The 24,010-nt window shown below is 44.0% G+C and overlaps 4 protein-coding genes and 4 non-coding genes across 8 annotated transcripts; all 8 read right to left on the reverse strand.

Moving 5' to 3' along the window:
• Positions 1 to 2,950: 2,950 nt before the first annotated feature.
• Positions 2,951 to 7,427, reverse strand: ttll1 (tubulin tyrosine ligase-like family, member 1). Its single transcript, XM_068755284.1, has 9 exons — positions 7,315 to 7,427; positions 6,937 to 7,145; positions 6,665 to 6,845; positions 6,429 to 6,566; positions 6,215 to 6,323; positions 5,861 to 6,004; positions 4,392 to 4,478; positions 3,879 to 4,042; positions 2,951 to 3,080 (listed from the first exon to the last, which is right to left on the reverse strand). The coding sequence occupies exons 1-9, from the start codon at positions 7,425 to 7,427 to the stop codon at positions 2,951 to 2,953; spliced, it is 1,275 nt and encodes a 424-aa protein (XP_068611385.1).
• trnay-gua (transfer RNA tyrosine (anticodon GUA)) lies at positions 3,589 to 3,675 on the reverse strand. The gene is given in 2 exon segments: positions 3,589 to 3,624; positions 3,639 to 3,675. It is a non-coding gene; the product is annotated as a tRNA-Tyr (tRNA).
• Positions 5,086 to 5,172, reverse strand: trnay-gua (transfer RNA tyrosine (anticodon GUA)). Its single transcript is given in 2 exon segments — positions 5,086 to 5,121; positions 5,136 to 5,172. It is a non-coding gene; the product is annotated as a tRNA-Tyr (tRNA).
• trnay-gua (transfer RNA tyrosine (anticodon GUA)) lies at positions 5,477 to 5,563 on the reverse strand. The gene is given in 2 exon segments: positions 5,477 to 5,512; positions 5,527 to 5,563. It is a non-coding gene; the product is annotated as a tRNA-Tyr (tRNA).
• Positions 5,708 to 5,794, reverse strand: trnay-gua (transfer RNA tyrosine (anticodon GUA)). The gene is given in 2 exon segments: positions 5,708 to 5,743; positions 5,758 to 5,794. It is a non-coding gene; the product is annotated as a tRNA-Tyr (tRNA).
• A 3,373-nt stretch (positions 7,428 to 10,800) lies between the features above and the next one.
• mcat (malonyl CoA:ACP acyltransferase (mitochondrial)) lies at positions 10,801 to 13,525 on the reverse strand. Its single transcript, XM_068755362.1, has 5 exons — positions 13,019 to 13,525; positions 12,731 to 12,818; positions 12,430 to 12,647; positions 12,191 to 12,328; positions 10,801 to 11,729 (listed from the first exon to the last, which is right to left on the reverse strand). Exons 1-5 carry the CDS (start codon positions 13,457 to 13,459, stop codon positions 11,442 to 11,444), a joined length of 1,173 nt encoding a protein of 390 aa, XP_068611463.1. The 5' UTR covers positions 13,460 to 13,525; the 3' UTR covers positions 10,801 to 11,441.
• Positions 13,526 to 13,788: 263 nt separating this feature from the next.
• def6c (DEF6 guanine nucleotide exchange factor c) lies at positions 13,789 to 19,810 on the reverse strand. Its single transcript, XM_068755145.1, has 12 exons — positions 19,715 to 19,810; positions 19,060 to 19,200; positions 18,270 to 18,452; positions 17,356 to 17,586; positions 17,131 to 17,277; positions 16,910 to 17,018; positions 16,118 to 16,338; positions 15,921 to 16,028; positions 15,537 to 15,703; positions 15,174 to 15,363; positions 14,998 to 15,088; positions 13,789 to 14,525 (listed from the first exon to the last, which is right to left on the reverse strand). The coding sequence occupies exons 1-12, from the start codon at positions 19,808 to 19,810 to the stop codon at positions 14,323 to 14,325; spliced, it is 1,887 nt and encodes a 628-aa protein (XP_068611246.1). The 3' UTR covers positions 13,789 to 14,322.
• Positions 19,811 to 22,461: 2,651 nt separating this feature from the next.
• LOC137911116 (tetraspanin-7-like) lies at positions 22,462 to 23,541 on the reverse strand. Its single transcript, XM_068755535.1, has one exon. The coding sequence runs from the start codon at positions 23,539 to 23,541 to the stop codon at positions 22,462 to 22,464; it is 1,080 nt and encodes a 359-aa protein (XP_068611636.1).
• Between the last annotated feature and the right edge of the window lie 469 nt (positions 23,542 to 24,010).

Here is a 24,010-nt window from a genome sequence, read left to right on the forward strand (position 1 = left end):
AAAAAAAAGACTTGATCTCCCTTCCTTTGAGCCTTTCTGTGGATCGACTGACAAATAAATCGATTCACTCTTTCATCTGTGATTGCACCTGCGCTTCACGCTCACTGTCCTTATCTCCGGGCTCCACTAGAACACAAGCAAAGACCCCCATCAATGGAGGCAGTGTCTGGAGAGCGAAACTGGAAGCCAAGTTGAGCTCGATTCCACAATCGGCTCATTTACCGCCCCCCCCCCCCCCCCCCTGCCAAGAAAGTGGAAGAAGCAGGGTTTAATTCAGTTTTTAATTATTGCTTCATCTTGGTAGCCCGTCTTGTCTAAATACCAATACTGCTCAGAATATTGCAGCACAAACAGCGCCAGAAGTCTGACGTGTAACGCGTAACGTGTAGCGTGTAACGTGTAACGTGTAACGTGTAACGCAGGAGTCAGGAAAGATCGGGATGGCCTGGGAAGCCTTGAAAACGAACTCAAGCAGAGAACCTCCATCGCGTCATAGAAATGACAGCATTACGTCATTCTGAAGGCATTTCACGCAGGATGATACGGACACGGGTCAAAGGGGGGGGGCGCTAATCTCCACTTGCGGAACCCGCCCCGCCCTTTGCTGCACGCAATGGAGCGCTAGTCTCTCCCCCCGTGTGAGATCCTGACAGCTGTGGTGCAAATATCTTTAACCATCAACTAAAATTGTGTTGCTTAAAATAAAACATTCGAAAGCGGACAGTAACGCACGACCTAACGGTGTTAGCTTAGCATGGTGATTGGGCTCGGAATACTTCAGCGGTGAACTAGATAAAACTTTAATATAAATAATAATATAATAACATAGATAAAAAGCATTGAGGTGAATAAGTGTGTAAGAACACTCCGGTAGCAATCGGGGAGTAACTTTAATGTTAGCCCCTAACGTAGCTCTCTGATGTTAGCGAAATAGCTAAAAACCCTCTTTCAGTAAAAAGTTTAAAGAACTACAACATGAAAGTGTCGTTTCGAGCTTACCTGACACGGATTTATGGCTCCTGACTGTTTAGGACCAAATAGCGAGCCAGTTCCCACGTAGGTACCAATCTAGGAAATCTTTTTAGACTGTTTCTCTCAGCAGCGGCACCATTGATTGACTCTTTTGACACAATCGTCCTTTAGCCCCGAGACGACGTAACACATCCGGTCGGATATTTCAAAATAAAAGCAGCACTATGGCGCAAAATCCAAAACAATTTAAGTAGCATTTTTGAGGTAACTGGACATTATCTCATTATTACGAATTTGAGTTAAGCGTTCAACGTTGAATTTAGTATTTTTCGCATCATATTGTCGCTACAGATATGATCGCTAAATATTTTCCATATTGAACCAATTTTTCTTCTATTTTTAAGGAAACGCCACAGATGTTCGATAGAATAGTGACGTCATTAAATACAAGACAGACGTCAAAAAAGAAAATTAGATATTCATTTATATCCGATTATACAACATTTACATTTGATTAACGTTATGCAAACTGTGTTGAGACGCGTTTGTCTGACGTCACATCCCTTTGCTCGTGATTGAATCCCCAGGCTCTCTACTGGTTTCCACTGTGGGGTCTGTAGATAGGACTAGTGAAATAAATATTACCGGTCGTCTGATTTATTTCAAACTGCCTACACTCTCCCTAAATTCTTTAATTATAAAGCATAAATTAATTACTACAAACATCCTGCATCTTTAACATTGAATCCAGTTAGAGAAACAAGACAACTGTCCACAAATTAGAAAAAAAAATCTCTTTATTGGAACTTAAATATCTTGCAACTGCTGTAAATGATCACACTTATTTAAAATCTTAGCCAAATGACAACAAGTTTTTCCTCAATGACCTTTGATTTAAAGTGAGCAATTATTAAAGTTTAAGGCAGCACCAATATGGATGTTTCAGTGAAAGGAAGACAAAAAAAAAAAAAAAAAAAACACAAAATAACCTCAGATCAACTCAGAGTCTTGGTTGACTTAGACACACCTCAGAGTTGAATCTGTAAACTGATCTTTGTGTATGTGTTACAGCCCTATAATGACGACAGGCCAATACAACCATACACATTATTCTGCATGTCATAGTCAACCCGTGAATTAGGAGGAAAAGGTGGAGAAGGAATGTCAAGCTTTGAAGGGCAAGAACTGCCATGCAGTGACTTTAAATAAACAGCATAAAGGTCGTTTTCCCTTCGAAGGACTGAGCTCTGATTAATCTAAACTCCAGACAGATTAGATTGAACAAAGGCTTTAAAACAGAGAAGTGCATAATCATTTGAGTTTCTTTTTGCTTCTTATTTCAAGTCGAGAATCCACAATTCTAGATTTAAGAACACACAAAGCACCAAACTGTTCTAAATGTGGGAAAGATTGGATCACACTTTGGAACTTTTGCCCCCTTTCTTTCCAGTGACAGAAGACAGCCTTTTTTCCAGCGTAAATAAAGTGATTATAATGATAATTTCGTTCATGGACTTCAGCCTGGGTTGATAGTGAGTGGGCAAACTCACTATCATACAAATGAACAATCCAAAGTCACACTCATCAATACTACATGATACATTCTTTCCAAAACAACAAACACTTTATTTCCTCTGGCATTACGACATTCTCGCAGGAACTAAACAGCTAATACTGAGATGAATACATTCTCAACTCATATTCGCCCTTAGATGTGCATCACGTGTGTCAGTACTCAAACTGCAAATTCATTATGCAATAATCAACCCAAAATAAAGCAATGCAGTGCAAGGGGTTCAGCATTAAATCTAAGAACCCCCCTTGTATATGCATACTGATTTATAAAATCATTATTAAGGTCTACTTTTTAGTACGCATTTAATAGTTGTGGAAAAAAGAGAGCCGTTTCTCGACCCCTGTGCCTCACTGTGAACTGTAGTAATGCACAGCGAGTCCGTCAGAGTCTGCAGTTGTCATCTCACTTCCAGGTGGCAGTGGCAGGGCGGACGCCTGAACCCCCCTTGGTGGCCTTTGACCCCAACGACTGAGCCGAGCGGCTCCGCAGGTCACGCTCGGCGTTCTCATTCTGCACCTGCTCCTCGTCGTACCTGGCGACAAGCAGCATCAGGGGGGCGACTCATGGAGCAAGGCGTGCATCTACTTTATCAAATATCCCCATTGCTAAACTCTAAATAGAAAAAAATGATTGAAAATATGCTTTCGTTTATTATTATAGAATTCATTTTGTTTTTCATTCTACTTGATTTTCTTTAAACTTGAATTGATGTTGCGCGAGTCGAATTCAGGCAACAGAGCCAGTTGGTAACCCCCCCCCCCCCCCTCAGTCTTCTCAGGTGAGTTTGTCAGGAACAATGGAGGCTTCGACAGGCCCCATCCTGTCCGTTAAGAGTTAATGTCACTTTTAAAAGCTTTTTATTTTATCCTCCGGCCCTCTGTCATCTGATAAAAACGGTGCCACTGAAGGAAGACCGGGCAGAGCAGACGCAACGCTAACATTATCAACCTCTCTTTACTTTGGCAGAGGAGAGACAATGAAGAAATGAACACTGGATGTTATTTCTGGTTGAACCACATTACAAAACAAATAAACATCGCTCCTTCGAGCCGGATTCGAACCAGCGACCTAAGGATTTCCAGCACTTCCACTACAGTCCTCCGCTCTACCAACTGAGCTATCGAAGGGCTTAGGCATGACTGAAAATAGAGTCAGGAGGGGGCGCACAAGCCCGCTCCCGATCCGAACCGAGTTTTAAGTATCAATTTCACACAGGTCAACAACACAATAGAATCTGCTTTTGCAAGTGAAAGCACAGCGGGTGCTGCGTTGACTTCTGGCGCCGCACCTTTGTCTGACTGGAATGTGTATTTATTTCTGTGTCACTCACAGGACTTGATAGTTGCCAAGGGCGTCTCGGGGCGGGCTGCGATTCCAGCGGCAGTCTGGGACGTCCCCGTTGGGCGTGACGATGTTCAGCGTGTCGTTAATGAGGTTGTACTTCAGGATGCGGTCGTTGGCTGTGCTGGAGGTCAGCGAGGGAGAGGCGTTGACCTGGTGAGAGTGAGCATGTGAGCATTGTTGTTTTTCTTTTGCCCCTTATCAAGCAGGCGTTTCTCCAGCTGCTGCGCTGCAGTACTTGCAATACAAAATATTTTTAGCTGCTATAATGCAAATAAAGGGTTAAAGACACACCTTCAGCACACACTTGAGGACAGAAAGGAAGACACACACACACACAAGGATACACCCTAAGGGTATTTAAAGTTGCTTCACTGTGAAGACAATGGAAAGTGTCACTGTCGAAACACGTCGAGTATCTTTGGTGTCCTCAGGGACATAAAGAAGTCAAATGTTAGAAATCTTCGTGTACATGGAATAGCGATGCGTTAAAACGACTCACCTCTATAAGCCACGGCTTGAGCTTGTCGTCAATAATGATGTCATACCCGTAACACTCGAAACAGTGCTTATCGTTGTTCATCACGGGCTGGCAGAGAGAGGAAGACACACTGAACAAGGGAGACGAGCTGACTGCGTGATTACAAGATGCTGGGAGCATTCGATTGCAAGACAGAATGCCTCAGGGAAGAGAACTACTGGTACACAAAGTATCTGAGCGCTAAGGCCAGAGAAGCAAAGTGAGTCAGACTGAGCAGAAAAGGGAAGCGGGTTTTAGGCCGAGCGGACTCTTGTGCCGAAACGAAAAGACGTCACGACGTTGATGGGGATTAGCAGCTTTGGATTTGTGAGCCACAACCTGATGAAGCGAGTCAGAATAATTGTAACCTAGCATCCCAAAAGCAAGGAAATGAAGTAAAGATACACAAAAGTCCTCCTCTGCTTTGTCTTGAACAATATTTACTCTAAGCTGCTGGATGAACTGTTGGAGTTCAAGAACCTCGGGGTCGACAGGCGAACGGGTGCAGCGGCTGCAGCATCACAGACGCTGCACGGATCCGTCACCAATCATGACTAATCACAGTGCATTGCGTTAGCCATGATAACATTATAATTGATCAACCATTGATTACTATTTTACAGATATTGGAACAGAATATTTCTCTGTTTTGAATATTCTGTTCATGAAAAGAGAATCCTCCGAGCCGGATTTGAACCAGCGACCTAAGGATACCTGGGGCTCCCACTACAGTCCTCCGCTCTACCAACTGAGCTATCGAAGGATGAATGAACGTTCCTAAACACGCCGGTCACTCTCACTAAAGAATTCAGAGATTTCTCTACTATTTCTGTCGTGAAGATCTCAAAAATATTTTTCTATTTATCTATTATCTATCTATCTATCTATCATACTGGTATACCGGCACGTATTTTTATACTTGTGAACAATCATGATTAATCACAGTGTACTGTGACGGCCACAATAACATTGCAATTGATTAACCATTGATTACTATTTTACAGATATTGGAACAGAATAATTTTTCTGTTTTGAATATTCTGTTCAGAGACGCAACAAGAAGAGAATCCTCCGAGCCGGATTTGAACCAGCGACCTAAGGATACCTGGGGCTCCCGCTACAGTCCTCCGCTCTACCGGCTGAGCTATCGGAGGATGAGTGAACATTCCTAAACACGCCGGTCACTCTCACTGAATAATTCATAATAATACTGTAACTGATTAACCAATGATTACTATTTTACAGATATTGGAACAGAATATTTCTCTGTTTTGAATATTCTGTTCATGAAAAGAGAATCCTCCGAGCCGGATTTGAACCAGCGACCTAAGGATGGCTGGGGCTCCCGCTACAGTCCTCCGCTCTACCAACTGAGCTATCGGAGGGCTAGCTAGCTAGCTCAAATCTTCTGTAATTTCACTGGGGGAGTAGCCGTCAGACACTTCACTTACAGCCACAGCTTTCAGCGACTGCACCACGATCCAGTGGATCTGGTCAAACAGCCGGTTGGTCACTTCCTTCCCTCTGGTGCTTTCCAGGTACAAACGGAGGTTACTCACCGTCCACTTGCCTCCGTGGATATGGTTGTAGTCATCCTTTAAATAAAAGTACACAGTCTAAATACACACTGAAACACTTTTCAGGGATCTTAACCTACGAGCCAGTATGATTTAAACCTCAACGTATTGCGTCCACCACCGAGCCCACAACAAGTGCAGTACTGATACCTAACACATCTCACTTAATGTTGATTTGAAACGTCCTATCAATCACTTCTACTCGTGCCAAACGGGAAACAGACTCACTCCATGTTTCTGGATGGCCACGTTCGTGAGGTGAACAAACATGTTGTCCAGTTCACTGGTGCTGGGCGTGTACTTCACCGTGCAGAACCTGCAGAAGCCGAGCTTGTACCTGAGGATGAGACCACAGAGAGAGTTCAATCGATTACGTAATACAGGTACTAGATAGTGTGTGTGTTTCCAATATCTGAGCGTGTTAACAACATTCAAGGCTCACATGTAGCATTTCAGGGGCCGATACGTGGTCACCAGAACATAGAGACGCAGGTCAAACTTCTTGCCTCCTATCAACAAGGGGTTGTCGATGTACAGGGAGATGACGTAGGCCTCTTTGCCACTCGCTGCAGCGACAAATCTGGAGGCAAAAAAAGAAAAAGAAAAAGCCAAATATCGGTAAATCTAAATCCTCAGCCCAACGTGAGCCGTGTGTCGATGACGGCTTCGGTAGCTCACGTGGAGGTGCGGCTGTCTCTGGACCACTTTTTGATCTGGGAAAGTTTGTTGATGAGGAAGATGCCTTTGCCCTGAGCCTTCCCACAAGGCTTCATGATCCAAGTGCTGGAGGGGTTCTTGCGGAACTCCTCCACAAAGAGATTATAATCGGCAGGGAGCATGAACGTGACGGGCACAAAATCTGACGAAAGCACAGAGCGCAAAGAATATTTAGAACGGCGTTTTTATCTTCGGTGAGGAAAACAAAGGAGCACAAAAAATAAAGAAAATACCCAAGTAAAGGTGTTTTCCATTGTCATCCTTCTCTGCCAGCGGGCTGCTCTCCTTCTCCAGCTCCTTGCGGTAGCGTTTGATGTTCTTGATCAGCAAATCTTTCCTGGTCAGCTCGTAGTGGTTGGGGAAGTGGTTCACCATCTGGTCGTCTGACAGCCGATAGCCGGTTTCCACACTGAACACATTTCTGAGGGTCTGGATGCTCATCCTGCACGTGGATTACAAATAAAATCAGCATTAACGAGGTAAAATAATTGTAATATATTGGATTTTTTTTTTTTTTACTCCCCTATGTTTACTTAATCGGAGTTGCCTTTATTGGTGACTGCAATGGATTAAAGATTTGAATGTACTGTGTATCCGGGGGGGGGACCCACCAGTAAAAATTCCAGTCCTCGTTCTCTGTAACAGGGATCCATTCCCTTTTCTCAAAGTTATTGATGAGCACCGATTTCTCTATATCTGTCACCCACTTTACCTTGCCGGCCATGGTACCTCCCACTGGGGTGGACGACAAGACAACAGGTTAACAGGTGGGGGAACAAACACATATAGCACAAACACATGTTAAGGAGAAAGGATCGCATGCAGCTAACATGAGAGCCCCTTACCTGCGGATCAATATCGTGAAGCAGCCAGTCATCAGTTAGCAGGCTGCCCAGGATCGATGCAGATGATGGGCTGACAGTCTCCCAGCCATTGATGCAATCTCTCCCGACTGTCGTTATTTAGACTCATAGCAAAAAGAAAGCGGTAGGGCGGATTGGCTAGCATCACAAATAGCTTCGGCTAACTGCTGCTATGCTAGCTGTTTTATTGCTAACATTCCAATTTGTATTGATTCAGGGCGGCGGCGTGGAGCGAGCTGGACACAGATGGCGAAAACGCCCACGGCAGTAAAACTACTTTAAATCCGGTTATTGACACGCAAAAAGACATTTACACGCAAGAATATTTTATACCCCGACATAATTACAACGTGGTGGGAAAATAAAAGTAAGAAATGATCTCAAGAACATTTACAAACGACGTATTTTGCGTGCATGCGGAATATCCTAGCAACGTAGAACGAAATGACGTCACTTCAAGATGTAATTACATCAGTGTGCCAGCAGATGTCAGTGTTGTAACATCTTTTGAATTCTGCAGCGCATTCAAATACATACTGAAACGTTGACAATAATTTAGACAAGTTTAGTTCTTCACATAATAAAACACCTTTATTAATCTAAATTGCCTCAAAACTTCACTTCATATTCTAAATGTTGTATTAAAACCAATCAAAGAGACTAAAATGACATGTCCTTATTAGGGATACATAGAGGCTATCCTCATTTTTATCACTCGTAGCTATTGAATTTTTGATCGCGTTGGTAGAAAAAGAAAGCATCCATTTCTTTCGCTGAAACCAAAACTGGATCTTGTGTTTTGTTTTTCAAAAAAAAATACAGTCCATGTTGAGGACGTGCCCTCTCTAGTGGCAACAGGTGAAAGCGGCAGGTAAAGGCGTGGCCAATCATAGTTTGTGGCAGTTACCTGAGAACAACGAGATTAAAGGACGCTGCTGTAAGTGCAAATATTAATAATAATAAACTGTAAAAGTATTTATTTGACTTCTAAGAAGACTTACCAATAATGTATTTTTGCGCATTACAGGGCGGCGTCTACTTTAATCTACTCAAAAGGTAGGTCTTCCTTTTTTTATTGGACAACCTGGCCTGCAACAATTATACTATAGTTTCAATTTCCAGCTATATTTTTTAAATTATAGCGTAAAAATATTATTAAAGCTCCTTAATGTCGACAAACTGTATTTGTAATCCAAGACGACTGATCTTCTAAACGACCTTCGCTTTGTGTGGGAAGAATGACATCATGCCTTTGTTATGACAATATGTCATTACAAAGGACAAACAAGCTATAACATGATTACTACTGTTTTCTGTGTGGGCTTTTACTTTTGGAGCCAAGGCTATTGTCGAGGTTCTCTAATATTTATTCACATTTTCATAGTAACGATAATCCCTATGATTACCCCACAATTTGTAGAATGTTAATTTTGGTAAAACATAATTGCTTATAAATAAATAAGCGTGTAAAATGCCTACAAATCGAGTGTGTATTTCTTCTTGTTGAGTATAAAGAGCAGTGTGGGTTGATTTGAGTTATGGAAATGGATCATTTGCATCGCGGCACAACAGGAACTGGTCTGAGAGCAGGTGCACACAGGCAGGAACAATATGTTGTTTAGGGAAAAACAGAAAATATCAAGCCATAAATCTAGTCATAAAGATAGATTATTGTTATCTTATTTACTAGTTAAAAATACCATCGTCTAATTTAAACACACCTTTGGCATATCAGTGATTTGACGATTTGGCGACAGCCTTTAGAAACATGGGAGAGCCTGTTTTTGTCAATACACCCACACACACACCCACACACACACACACACACAGGTAGGACAGGCACCACCTATCCTGGTCACATGATCCTGTATTTACACAGTTCGTTTTTTTTTTTAAACGTTGGAAGTCAGACAAGGATAATATGCAAACACCCCTAAACCGTGGCGCCATTGTCTGCCGTGTTGCTAATGAAATCCCAGGCGCTTCCTGTCACACATTCTAATGTGAATCATTTGCTTGTTACTGTTGTCTCCTCAGAAGGCAAGATGGTAGAACAAACAAGGGAGCTGAATCGTGTCGTCTCCCTCCAGGCTGGACCTGGCGAGGGAGACTCTGGAACCGCATTTGATGTTAACCTCAGGTACAGTGGAAGCCCTTCCTCCCCGGCCACCACTTTGAAAATGTATTCAAGTCAGACCAAGAAGAGATAAAATGGCTTTTGTTTAAAAAAAAAAGAAAAAAAGATCCATGCCTGTTACATGTACAGGACAAACGACAGAGCAGTGCGGGCCATTGGGCAGCAGTTGGCAGCAACTGGAGACCACCTGAACCGGAAACTGATCGGCAGACACCCAAACTGGCTGCCATCTCCACTCCACATGCTGAGACCTGCTCAGGCATTGACCAGGACCATCTATCGGTAAAAAAAAAAAAAAAAACAGGCCAAACGCCTATTTCTTCATCTTTTGGGGTGCTTGTTAATTGATATTTGACTCTTCCAGGGACATCCACGGTCATTTATGGAGTTTCCATTCCCTGTCCACAGCGGTGAAGTCATGGATAATGAGCACCGAACCCAGGCAGGGGGGCCTCAAATTGGACACCTGGGCAGCCTGGGTAACACTTGTTTTCCATGGATTATCTGTCTCACCTGACCTTTTCCTAAGTCTGGCCACCTTTGCTAAAAAGTACAAAAAGGGTTATTTTCTTAATATTTGTCTCGACCCTGAACTTAAACCTACAGAAACGTGTACATTTAAATAATATATAATTACATTCTTACTCATTTTACTGTCGACACAGTTACACCTGGACTGCTTTGCAGCTCTTTGAGTGACTTTGATGTTTTTGTTTTCAACTCCGAAACTGGCCACCCAAACTTAATACTCAATGCTATGTACCATATGTGCCCCAAAACGCCTGTTCCATTTATATAAAATAAAAAATAAAAACAATTGTGCATCTGTTGAAAAAAGTAAGTTCCCCTTTCAAGACGTTGATTCCAAATTTTACAAGTTAGCGCTTTCTAAAGCAAGTTTAAGAAAATGCTAGGTAAATAGAGGATGACAGTGCTAAACAGATCGTGTTTTTTTTAGTCGGACGTGCTTAAACCTGTTTAACTATATTTGGAGAATATTATCAACTTCACAGATGACTAAAACACAATTGACTTTCTTTTTCCCAGGTATCTCATTTTAAACCAGTAAACAGCCCTGGCTGGACCAGAGCACTGGCGACTGTGGCATTGGTGGCTGCTGTGACATTTTTGTTGCACTGTGGGTGGAATGGAAATCCCAAAGGGCCATGAGCAGGTCTCTTCAGCCATCGTTTATTTGTTTGCAAATGATTGAGTTTTTCTTACTGATTTTTTTCCCCGTTTACTCTAACTTCTCTTTTTATACTATTCTCATTTATGGTATTGAATTTGACAAAAGATAACCAGAAAAAGGATTTTTTTTTAATTACAAAAAAACATTTGTCAGGGTGTGTTAAAATTGTTTCAATAGTTTTTACAGTGTTGGCCAGCAGTGAAATGTTGGTTGACATTTGTGTTAAAGTAAAAAAAAAAAGCCTGTTTTGCTTGACTGGACTGTTGCTGGCCTGCAGTCAAATTACTTTCTTGCTGTTTTAAGAGGCCAAACACTTTTATAAATGAGATGCACAATGGCTTAATATAACATGAAGGGAGCTGGACTTTCTATTTTGGATATAAAGTGCTTTTTCTTGTGGTATAAATAAACTTAAAATGATGACATGTTGTAGTCTCAATGAAAACAAACCCTTTATATTATACACTACAACAACAACCACCCACAGGAGCTTGCAGGTTTAGCAGGCCTTGTCCACTATTTTCACCTCCTGCATGGCTGATATTTTCAGTTATCATCATCATCATCATCATCAATGGTGACTTCCACGTGTTCATAATATGTGAAGGCCTTCCTGTTACACCTTTGAAGGGTGGCGCCAAGTTGCCTTCCCGGGCCGACCTCGTAGGTGTGAGGGAACTCCTTTCCCTGCGTCCTCTGGTAGATCTCGTGCAGAGTCTGTTCCCACTTCACAGGCGACACCAGCTGCTTCACCAGCTGCCTGCGGACGTGGCTCTCGCTCATGTAGCGCTTCCCATCCACGTTGGAGTACACGTTGATCTCAGGACGACGGACCTGAACAGAAGACAACTCTACATGTTACACGATGAATCGATTTCGATGGGGTCTGCTTCTCCAAAAAATACTATAATACCAATAATAGGTTGTTTTTGGCTGACTCTGTACGTTGTTGTGTCCCGAAGGATCGAGATGTTTAATTTCCTTTTTAGGACAAAAAAAAAAAAAAAGCAGAGAATCCAGGAAAAACAAACTGGAAAATGTAATCGTCATTTTTTCTTGAAATATCAGTAGAGCAATTATTATTACAGTTTTTGATTTGTAATGATATTAATATTTAAAGCAAAAATTCCAAACACTGGATTGTTCTATATTCTCCAAAGTAAGGTTTTGTGGATTTATTTTTTTGTGACAATGAATGAAGAGTATTCCGGATTTGGACTGTCGGCTGAACAAATAAAGCAAATGTTGAGATTTAGCTTCGGGCTTAGGAAGAGCCCAAAGTGTGTTCGACTGACCTCCACCTGCCGAAGCACCTCTCTAAAAGGCTCGACAGCAGACTCCATCAACTCGGTGTGAAAAGCTCCGCTGACTGACAGCGGACTGGTCCTCGTGAAATTCAAAACGCTTGAATTTTGCTGGAGGAAATCCAGAGCCTGAAGAGACAAATATCACAAGATCCAGAGCAGCTCTCACACCTTTCATGACTGACTCGCATGTTTTTCCCGTCACACTCTAGACGGCTAATACTCCACACCTTTTGGTGCCCAGCGATGACCCTGCCATCAGGGAACAGATAGTTGGCCACAGAACAGACAGGATCCTCCATCCCCAGACCTTTACAGTGCTCTTTAGCTTGCACACAGGCGTGTTTATAATGGGCCTCACGCCTTCCAACGACGGACAGCATCCCACCAGGAGCCAGCTCCGATGCCGTCTGCATGGCTTCTGCACGCACCTTCACTGCATACAGAGCTGCAAGGCAAATTAGTACATGTGATTTAACAGCACTTTTACGTGAGCAAACATATTTGTCACACAGAATATTTTTTTTTTACCTTCTGCATAGTTTATGGAACCAGAAAAAACAAGGGCAGCAAATTCTCCAACGCTGAATCCAGCAGCAGCGACACACATCTCGATGGCCTGGAGGCAGAACAGAGTCAACACGATCCTCCGAGGAAACATGATCGAGCACCATCTTATAGGAAGAAGAAAAAAAAGAAGCAGCAACACAAAAACAGACAGGTGGGGTACACGTCTGTCAGTTTCAGTACGTCGATTCCATAAATAATTCAATAATATATTGATTAAATGTCACTTTTGAATAACTACGATGAGGCTACCTTGGGGTTTTCGTAATTGAGCCTCTCAATGGCAGCCAGGGAGGTGACGAACACCGCCGGTTGACAGTGAACCGTTTTCATCAGGTCCTCCTTGGGCCCATCCAGGCACAGAGACAGCAGGTCGTACCCCAGGATCCTCTGGGCTACCGTGAACATTTCTCTGACGTTGGGGTACTTCAAAAGTCCCCTTCCCATGCCCACGAACTGGCTGCCCTGGCCGGGAAAGAGAAGCACGGAGCAGTCGCGGGGGTCTTTAACGGGTCTTCTGCGCTTCACCGCGGGAGGCTCGATGTCGGCGTCCGGGAGAGCAGCGGGTATTCCTGGCGGAGAGTGCGTGTTTCCATCCGAGCTTCCGGGCTGGTTGATGGACAGTCTGTTACACAGAGAGACCAGCCCGACCTTCCGTCTGGAGGCTTCTCTGAGAAGCGAAGACGCAAACATGGCGAGCTAGTTAGCTGGTGTTCGTCGTCACGGTTAAAAACAGACTCATGGCCCGAAAAAAAAGCGTGTCTGATGGCTGAAAAGCTCGATTTTACACGACAATCACACCCACAGCGCACACGATACTACTGTGAAAGCCGCCATATTGAATAATTAACAGAAGTTGATTTTGTTTTACTTCCGGTTGAGATTTGTTTTTCTGCTGCTGCAGCGCCACCCTCAGGTCATAAAATGTAATGATTTAAAATCGATGGCGTTTCCAGAAAGTACAAACAACCATAAGCACTGTGCAAATCTACACTTTATTAAAACCACAAATGTTTTGGACATGAAAATTCATTTAAAAATATAACATTAATTACCTGTCAGCTAATTAATTGTTAAGAAAACCATAATTTATTAGCAACTAACAATTGGAGTGAGGTAAAAGCATTCCCCTTTGAAATGAAGTGGCACATAAGAACTCAAGTGTGTACAATTCAACATTTTTCTTCAGCAGAGAACTTGAGCGAATACATTAGCTTCCATTCAATCACTGACCATTACAGAGAGCTCCAGCAAACTCTATTTGTCAGTGGAAGACATCTGTAGCGGAGAGGTTGATCAAGGAAATATCACAAAATGATGTGATATTATATTCATTTTATTGTACAAATGTGTGGTTATCTGGTCATATTTGTCAAATGTGTTTTCATTACGTCCCGCATCACAGTGCTCTCGTCATTCTAGTCAGTCTCCAGTTGGTTTCGCATTTCAACATATAAATATGATACATTTCCCCCTCTTGTTTGAAACACTTAAGATTGTTTTTAAATCATCTCTGAACTTGCAGATTTGAAACCCTAACCCTCCTCCTGTCAACATCACATTTGTCCATTGGGTTTTCCCTCCACTTTGCCTGACAGGCTGGCGGCCTCCATTTGCTCCTCCAGAACCTCCTCGTCCTCTCCGATCTGGCGGTTCTGTTCAGCTCTCATCTTGAATTTAGAGATGAACTCGTTACTGGCCAGCGCTCCCTCCTTTTTGGGACACCAACCTTTTGATGACATTCGATGTTCCAAACGTTCTAAAAAGCATTGAACAACACAATTACATTTGTGTGATGTTCGCTGTTATATTTGGCTTTTAGAGTGAGGCTGAAAACTAATTTAGGTGACATTTCTGTCTTAGTTTGTCGGCTGAATATCTCATGTTGACTACTGCATTAAAAAGAAACTTACAGAAAATAAAACAATACTGACTTTGAAATATTATTTTTCCAAACCTCTGTTAACTGTACATAATACTTCAACTATTATTCTGTTAACCTTTCATCTTCAATGTATCTGAAAATATTCTCTTTGCAACACAGACAAGCAAAATGCAGCAACTTGAATTAATAAAGTTCTACATTAATGAAATGACACGCCTGATGTCATTACTGCTGGACAAAGAATAGATTGAAGCGCGATTGAGTGCAATATTTGCTCAGCTTAATTAACAGTTGTTACGCCACGTTTAATCAGGACGCAGGGCAGAGAGAGAGAGCGCCGCCGCACCTCCAGGAGCGACGGGCGTCATCAGTCGGGTCAGCTGGACGTTCCAGTGCCGTACGTGTTGAGTGGCGTTCCTCAGCTTCTCTTGTACCTCCTGGAAACGAGAAAGCCCCAAACAATTCCATGCTTATTTTCATAGTATTAAACATGCAGCAGGAGTCCAAAACACTCGGTCTCACCTCCAGGTGCTGATGGCTCCTCTGGCGAGAGGCCTGTAGATTCCGGAGCTCCCGAGACGCAGAGTGAAGGGCCGAAGGGGCGTCCTCTTCTGCCGCGCTGTCTGATGCCTCCTCTACGGGGCTGAGGCCCCTCTGCTGCTCCTGGAGGAGCTGGCACTCCTTCCTCTTCTCTTCTTCCACTTGCAGCAAACTGGAGCGGAGAAGAAACGGACTCACAGATTGGACAGAATTTTTAAATTGCTATTTTGGGTTAAATGTTGAAATGAAAGAGATTTTAAAAAAGATAGAGGAGTAAAAACATTCCGGTTTTAGTGACGCAGGGCCAGACTTTTAGGGGAGGGCGTGGATCTCCACGTTCGCTACCTCTCCAGCTCCTGTCTGGCCCGCTCCTCCTCCAGCCGAGCCTGGATCTGTATGTTGAGGGCAGCCTCCAGTTCCTGCTGCGTCAGCTCCAACTCCTGGATCCTCTTCTTCTGTTGCTCCGCCTCCCTCGCCTTCTCCTTCATCTCCTCCTGCATGCTGTCTCTCAGCTGGGAAAATACACACGTGTGTACTTTTACACACGCACACATACTGGACGGAGAGAGCCAACATGTTCCTGAATCATCGCTTGCTAGACTGTCATTACTGCCCCCCCCCCCCCAGTTAAAAACAATCACTGAAGGTACAGCCTGAATTTGATCATGTCGATGTTTTCATGCTATTTTCACCGAATGTAAAGGTTGTCATGTGGAAAAGCTCTCTGACCGTCTCGGCTTCTTTCAGCTGTCTCTCCAGCTCCATCTGCACCTCCCTTTGTTTCTTCTTCTCCTTTTCTTCTGCCTCTCTTCGCTTGGCTTCTAATTCGCGCGCATGCTGCGGGGATACAGACGGAGCAAACTCAATATTGACTCTGTGTTATTTTTTTTATTATTTGACTCCTCGTGGATCCCTTATGCTCCGACCTGTATGATGCTCTCTATCTCCAAGTCCTGCCTGTCCTTTTCTTTCTCCAGCTCCTGGAGGTTGGAGTCGTCTGATTGGCTGCTCCGGCTGCTGCAGCTGCTCCGGGCGCTCTGGCTGCGCTGCCGCTGGCTGTTGTCCCGCTGGAAGCGCCTCTTCAGCTTGAGTTCGTGATGAAGGGAGGACTTGCCCTCTCTCTGGAGGCGGAGGGCAGTCTGGATAGCTATTAGCAAGCATGGAAATAGAGGCTGAGGTAACAAGTTGTAGGTACATATTATTAAAAATAATAGCAGTGGCCAACAAAGGAAGATTTGCATGTCTGATCAGGTGTAAAATGTCGAGTAAAATCAAATACCTTTGGTTTATTACTATTGAGAACAATTTTGAATAACTTTGCATTTTAATGTGATCTCATTCTAAAATAATGGATTGATTAGAGAACCTAAATCTCCATAAAGACTGTTCTCGTTCACGCTGCATCAAATATTACTCCTTTCTTTTTACACGTCTACCAGAGTTTCATCCACACATTGAAGATCATCTTCAGTGTCTGTAAGAGACCCGGCTTTAAGCTACGTCTCTGATAACCTGCGACGAGCTCACATCGCTGTAGATTTCAACTCGTCGATTCTCTCGTACACGAAGAATAGCTTCAATATGCTCTTTTTATGGACCAATGGTCTGCTGTGATGAGAAGATTGCTCGCATTCAAACGTCGAACGCTTCCATTAAATCCACGCACATTATTTCACGCCTCTGGCTGTGAATGCTGATTTTCATACACACCAACACACCTTGTGTCCACTCCACCTTCTGCTTCTGGTCTGATGCGCTCATCTCAAACGTTTTATTGTGGGTTTTCACACAGAGCATGCAGCGCTTCCCCTCCCTGTCTGGAACAGACTGAAAACACATTTCCAGATTGATGCTGCGACGATGGTATCGAAATACAAACGCCCCCCCCGAACCGCGCGTAAATAATCACGCAGTGTTTACATCGCCTTTCCTCGCCCACCTCGACGACGCAGCTCTTATCCAGCTGGATCTCCCCCCTCTTGTCCTTCAGGTCCTCGCTGACGTAATAAGTCACGGAGGATGGCTGGAGCACAAACCAACGCTCAGTCCAGTTCCTACGCACATGGCCCTTTTTCCACATGTAACCCTAGAAGCAAAGGGAAAGAGGCGAAGGATAAGGGACACAACGACGAGCAAAGAGGGAGACGGTAAATGAGACGCTCACCATCTTGAGGACATTGTGATACATCTCCAGAAAGACCTCATTCAAAGCCAGACTAAAGGCTTCGGCACTGGTGACCTTAAGCAGCCGGCCTGCGCCCATGTGTTCCAGGAAGCTCCAGACAGACATGCCCTCTTCCCCGCCTGTGGCGTCCTGTGATAGCAGGTCCTCCAAGGGCTTCCCATCCCACTCCTGGCTCATTCCTGTGGAGATTTTCTTGAGGAGATATTCCACCTAAAACAGCACATTTATAGGAAGAGGGTTTAAAAAGGGTTTGGTGAAAATGCTTCAAATGCTGGACGGTATAGCAGCTCCTACTGACTGGGGAGGAGTTGTTTTCTGGGGTATATTTCCTTTGTTGAGAGAAAGCTACTGTTCTGATTCTGCTCTAATTCAGTTTATATTTGGAAACAGGAAACCAAAACCATTACGGAGGAAGTACAGGAAGGAAGAAACTCATTATCCGACTTGCACTTGCTTTTTTCTGCTGTGAATAAATGTTAAAATGTTTTTTTTCCTTTATGGAAACACATGCTGGTTTCATGTGGAACAAACTAATTCTCTCTAACGATTTAGCACCGTCTCTTTTAAATAAGTGGGTGCTGCCTTGATTCCATGGTGACCTTTATTTACCCACTGCATGTTGAGGAAGGGCATTTTACATGCAATGCAAATTCTATATCAAAATATGACCCTTCTTGCTTGCTGTACAGTCAAAAATGATTGAATTTTATGCTATAAAGTGTAGCAAACCCTGCAAATAAAATGTAATCGATTTCGGTAGCATAGAGTTCGGTTTTGTCAGCCCACAACAAGTCCGTCAGATTCTTATAATCTTATTCTGATTCTGATAATCCCGTCGTTCTCAACATTTTTTACCTCCCACATGACAGTCGTCCTTCATCAACCTGTCTTACCTCCTCCTGCATCATCACCAGCGGGTAGCGGTCCTCAGACAGGAGGTTGAATAAACAGAAGAGCTTGAAACAGTCTCTTTCGGATAGCACGGCCCGCTTTGACGGCCCCGCAAAGTTCTTCTTGCTGGTCATCATCCAGCAAAGGTCGTCAAACTTCTCCTTGTCAAACGTCCCTTCTTTGACCTTGAAAGAAAAGAAGAAAAAAAAAACACCAAACAGAGGTCGATGAGACTGGATTCAAAACAGTCTTGATATCTCAACCAATGAGATTCTTTCTTTCTTTCTGTGTGTAGTATAATTCATATAATGTAAAATAAAAAGAAGAAATTCACTCGACATACGCACATGCGGGCCTTGAGCACGCACACACTTTTATTTCATCTTTCACTTGTTATTTAAGAGGCTACATTTATATTTAATGTCTGATTTGCTAACTCTTTTTTTTGTCCCTGTAAGAGCATCATTGAGAATTTCGAAAAGTGCTCTATAAATAAAATGCAATATTGTTATTACCACATGACAAATATTAAAACAAATCAAATATTTAAAAAAAACCTTTTAATTGTGAATGTAGTGATTTTTGAAAATATTGAGTATTTATTATTAATGTGTGTGATACTGGCAGAAATACTCATAATAATACATATATATATTCTCATCATGTATTATGTGATTATTTTGAATCCCAGGGGTGAAATAAATAAATAAATGAAATGAAATGAAACACAAGTGAGACTATATCTGTTGATCTCTGTATTTGTTGCTACGGCGATCGTGGTCTCAGATGTACCTTGTCCAGGATGTACTTGTTGAGGTAGGGCATGTAGCCATGATTAGACACCGGCCCATCGTCGTCATCCTGGAAGTGCTCCTCCAGAGCCACCGGGTCATGCGGGATGTTCAGGACGGTGTACAGGTTGTGTGAAAGCACCTGAGGAGGGAACACAGCGGTCAAAAACACAAACGAAACCTCTGCGTTTCTTCACACACACAGATTAAGCCTCAGCCAGTCAGCATGTCAGGACAGCGTTCTGCTATTTCCCAGGATTCTTCTCTCCTGTCGGGGCTCAATCAGGCATGTTGGGGCTCGATGGAAACAGGCACGGAGGGGAAATGGGACACAAATCAGATCTCTTCTTCTCGCCCTCTCTACTGGCCATCTTGGCCATTCAGTGGAGGGAGTGCGTCACCGTTTATGGAAATGCTGGACTTTGAGTTCCCAGCCTGAGGTTGCGCTCAGCCCCATTGTTAAAGACTTTCGATCACTTTTTCTGACACGTATTATCTTGAGCGGTGTTTGTGTGTATGTGTGTGCCTCTCTTAAACGTTCTCCTCACAGTCTCCATAAATCAGCGCAGTTTAAGATCATTTGAACTATTCCTTCTGCAGACGCGCGTCGGGCTCCGTTTCCTGGTCCCATAACGAACACAGATCTCCCTTCTTACCTTCAACTGCGACTTGGACACTTTTCCGCACTTCTCGACGTCCAGTGATGTGAAAGCGTACCAAATGGACTTGAGGAGTTCGGCTTTTAAATCCATTGCGGAGCCCTCGCTGTGCGCGCACACTGCTACATGTCCATGCGCGGCGTGGCGTAGCGCGGCAGCTTTTACGCGCAGGAGCCGGGTTAAGCGGCGGTGGTGAGAATTGCCAAATATATGTAGGGCAGAGTACAGGCTGCTGAACAAACGGCAAAGGACTAAAGGAGTCAGCTGTGGGGCAGACTTAAGAGGCGGAGAGTAGAAACAGGCCTAAAGGCTCATACTTCATCCGCAATACATTTTAAAAATGATTTACAGACGTCGATCAACTTTTTACATTCTCCCCTACATGTATAATAATAATAGAATATAATATACTGTAATATAATATAATATAATATAATATATAATATTCTTACCATCTATTTTAAAAAAAATGCATCTGAACGAAATGGATAAATTTCCAGGACAGATTAGGACAAATCCAAATGACTTTCCAGAACAATACATATATCCAGACAGTGGGACTTCTGGTTTCCTCTTGAGCTAGAATCAGAACAAGGAGGCATCATTTACAGACACACCCATGTGTTTAAAGATAAAGCAGCGTTTATTTTAGCAGGTTCAATTTCTGATCATTTAATGGGAAGCCAGACATTTAAATAAACAAACCATTAAAAACAATAAAAATCTACAACTTTCATGAATCAAGCGTGTTTCCACGTCTGTAACCCAAATGTAAAGTGTATTCAGTCATTAAAGATTGTGTTGTCGACTGTCACAAATAAAGTTGTTACATACTTTATTTAATAACACAAATATATTCTGTTGTCTTTCTCTAAGGAGTGTTTTCCATATTTGGTTCAAAAGCTCCTTGTATTTTTCCGAACTAAAGGCGTTGCTTGAATATCTCTCATTGTTCAGCTTTCCCGCTGGTGGGGATGTGGCTACCTCAGGCAAAATAGGTTGAACAAGGACAGTTTAATTAGTCAGTCAGCATCGGCAAGCCTTATTGGAGCATAATGTAGGCCAATCAATACCATTATTAGGCCATGAGAATGGGAGTCACGGTTCGAGTCCAGAGTCCAAAGGTTCCCTGTCCCGAAGCATCAAACATTTCAGAAAATGTGTGGAATAATTATGAAAATGTACCACCTTCCGTCCAGTTTATTTTCTGTTACGTGATTGTATGGATGCTGCTTTAGTCGTTCATGTTTCACCACAGACACTCGGCAGGGTGTGTCTGTGCCCGATGCCTCCCCTTCAAGGTCCCGTGCAATCACCACCGTCTCAGGTGGTGGAAAATAGATGCCATTCAGCTATAGCCATAATTCACAATTGCATGGACAGAGGATCCAGTTAGGATCGACCTCTCCCAGCGGTGTGGATTTACCACTCTGGCACACTTCCAGCAAGGCCTTTCACATAAAATCAAGAACGGAAGCTGTGTCTGAAGGCCTTTAAAATGCAGACAGGAGGTTCCACCTGCCCTCTGTTTGGAGGGGGGGTATATTCTTTGCTAAAAAAAAAGAATAAAAAAACCCAAATTTAAACTCCAAAAAGGTCTCTAAACAAGATGTCATTGTTGCTCGAGTACATCATTAAATACATACATGTGATATATTTCTTACTTTATCATTACAAGAGCAATAAAAGGGACGTCATACATGGATAAGCTCGGGTGTGTGCTAGAGAGCCTGAGCACAATACAGCTTGACAGTGTTATCAGTCATGACATCTAACCCTTGATAAGAAAGCAAATAAAGATATATCCATATTATTATTAATTTTTTTAACTTGTGGTTATTCTGCTTTGCTGGGGTTTCATGCATTGTACAACAGGACACTATGGGAACATTTCATTACGGTACAAACTATAAAGTAAAGTATTGCTAGTCACAATATTCAAGGATTTAAACAAAGTTGTGCTTCGGGATAGACAAAGGTCTTAGAAACAAAGAGACATCTGGAGGAACATTTTTCAGGCAGTCATCTTGGCAAAGCAACTCAAGACAGTGGAAATACCGCCGGCTACACAGTCAGAGCTATAAACAGCACAAAATACCACTGACGACAGCAAATGATGATGCTCCTCTCAAAAGAACCATTATAGCACAATGTCTGTGATGGGAAAACGAAATGATGTAGACGTGAACATCTGCTGAACACAGTCTCGCTCATCTGGAGTCAGACATACAAATCATTTTTAAAATGTATTTTTTTTTTAATTCAGTCTACATCTATGAAGGGAAGCGATAGTCCAGACCAATATTTAAAACCAAATCATATCGCAAAATTAGGACACAAATATCATTGTACTTAAATCCAGAAGATTTAGAGATTTACTGACCAATCAAATTCGTGTCCTGCGGGCACAAAATTAACAGATGACACATTTCTCTGAATGAAGGAGGACATTTCTAAAAATATGCAAAAGACAAAGTCAGAGGAGTTTCTGCTTTCTGAAGCCCCCCCCCTAAATTCTCCTTTAATGATTAGCTAAAACATTCTCAATATAGAAACAAATATGTTTTTTGATGTCTCAGCAGGAGCTTTTGTGCATGCATGCCTGCACATTCCGATGTTGCTGCAACAAGGGAGCCGAAACCAACTCCCCTTCGCTTTGCAGCCCTGCTAATCTTTGAGGAGTTCATTCTACTTAAAATGATCTGCAGATGGGCCAGTCCTTGGTCGCCTGTGGCCTCCAACCATTAATGTGCCACCGCACGTTGACATTGTCTCGGTGACAGTTTGTTCGCGAGCAGACAAGCCAGGACAATGCCTCCGATCTGGGTGAATGCTAGCCCTAGCACAGCGACAGCAATGTGGAAGACGTTGTCGTTGACCATGCTGAAGACCTTGCCAAAGCAGCCGCGCGGGTGGATCCCTGCAGCGAGTGCTCCTTCATTATCGTCTGACAGAAGAGGTCGATTCTTGCAGCCCTTGCGCCTCGTGCAACAGCTGTCCGGCAGCGACACAGAAGTGCCGTTCTCCACGGGCAGGAAGGTCATATGTTGGATAGCCCAATCAGAAGTAAGCCAGTCACGCCAGCTCTGGGCTCCACAACATTCCAGGGCTCGCTGCAGACTGTCTAACGCGTCGGCACGGCCTTCATCCTCCGTGTAGCCGGCCACCGCTCGCTGTAAGCCACTCCGAAATCCCCCGGCAATGTCTTCGCGGTAGAAGAGGCCCGAGAGTCCAGCGGCCAATCCGGCTATTAGCGCGGCAAGTTGAAAGAACCCATAAACCCGAAGCACACGGGGCAGATTTGCAGCCACCCCCAGGCAACCTAGAAAGCCCCAGGCGGTGACGATGGCACCCGTAGACAGAAGGATGAGCGGCGCATTGGGGTAGCGATTGGCAGACAACAGCATAAAGTCTGCCAGGGAAATCTGTGCCCACACACCCAGGGTGAAGATGGCCAAGCCGGCTGCCCAGAAGAGGCAGCTGAAGGCAAGGAGGCCCAGGCGCAGCAGGTGCATGACTCCCACCGGGCGGCAGCAGGGCGGGGCAGCGGCCACAGGTGGTGGTGGCGGCGCAGGGGGTGCCAATGAGGCGTCTGAGCACATGGACAGGGATAGGTGGAGCTGCTCTTCTTGCCTTTGGTAGGGTGACAGCAAGTCGCCAGGGATCGCAGACGGCCGACGAGGAAGAGGAGGGGCACTGAGCAGGTCAAGACCCCGCGGGGATGAAAGCCGTCGCACCGCAAGCCGATCGCGTTCCCAATCCGGAGCTCGTCGGTTGGGACTCGGCGAAGCTGACGGTGAGCCGTAGCGAAGTGAAGAGCTCATGATCCCGTCCCCCGGGTTTACCCACTCCCCTCCCTCTTTCTTCCTCTATCAGCGCCTTCGCTATTGGCGTCCCCCAACACACAATCCGCCCCCCCCCCCCCCCCACTCCTTTTACGACTGGATATTAATCCACCACCAAACGCCACCAATGCCAACCGGACTGTAAATCTCAGCGATGGGCGCCGCGTCTCGCCGTTATCTGCATCCGCAGCCCCCTCGTTTCCACCGCAGCTATTTGCTTATCCCGAGCGCTCCTTCCACCCGCATGGTCAGCGGATCCTCAAATCCCCGTGCTGATGGTCACACCCCAATATCCGCCGGCTCGTCGCTTCCTCTCCCTCCGATCACGACGAGAGGAGAGACCTGAAGGGCACCAATGCACACCCCTCTCTCGGTGTGGAGGGGGCATCTCCTTGGCTTTAGCTGTAGGTTAATTTGTGTAATAAGAGAACAAGTGAAAAACTGTCTG

Source organism: Brachionichthys hirsutus, chromosome 22 (assembly GCF_040956055.1).
Source record: "Brachionichthys hirsutus isolate HB-005 chromosome 22, CSIRO-AGI_Bhir_v1, whole genome shotgun sequence".
NCBI classification, from domain to species: Eukaryota; Metazoa; Chordata; class Actinopteri; order Lophiiformes; family Brachionichthyidae; genus Brachionichthys; species Brachionichthys hirsutus.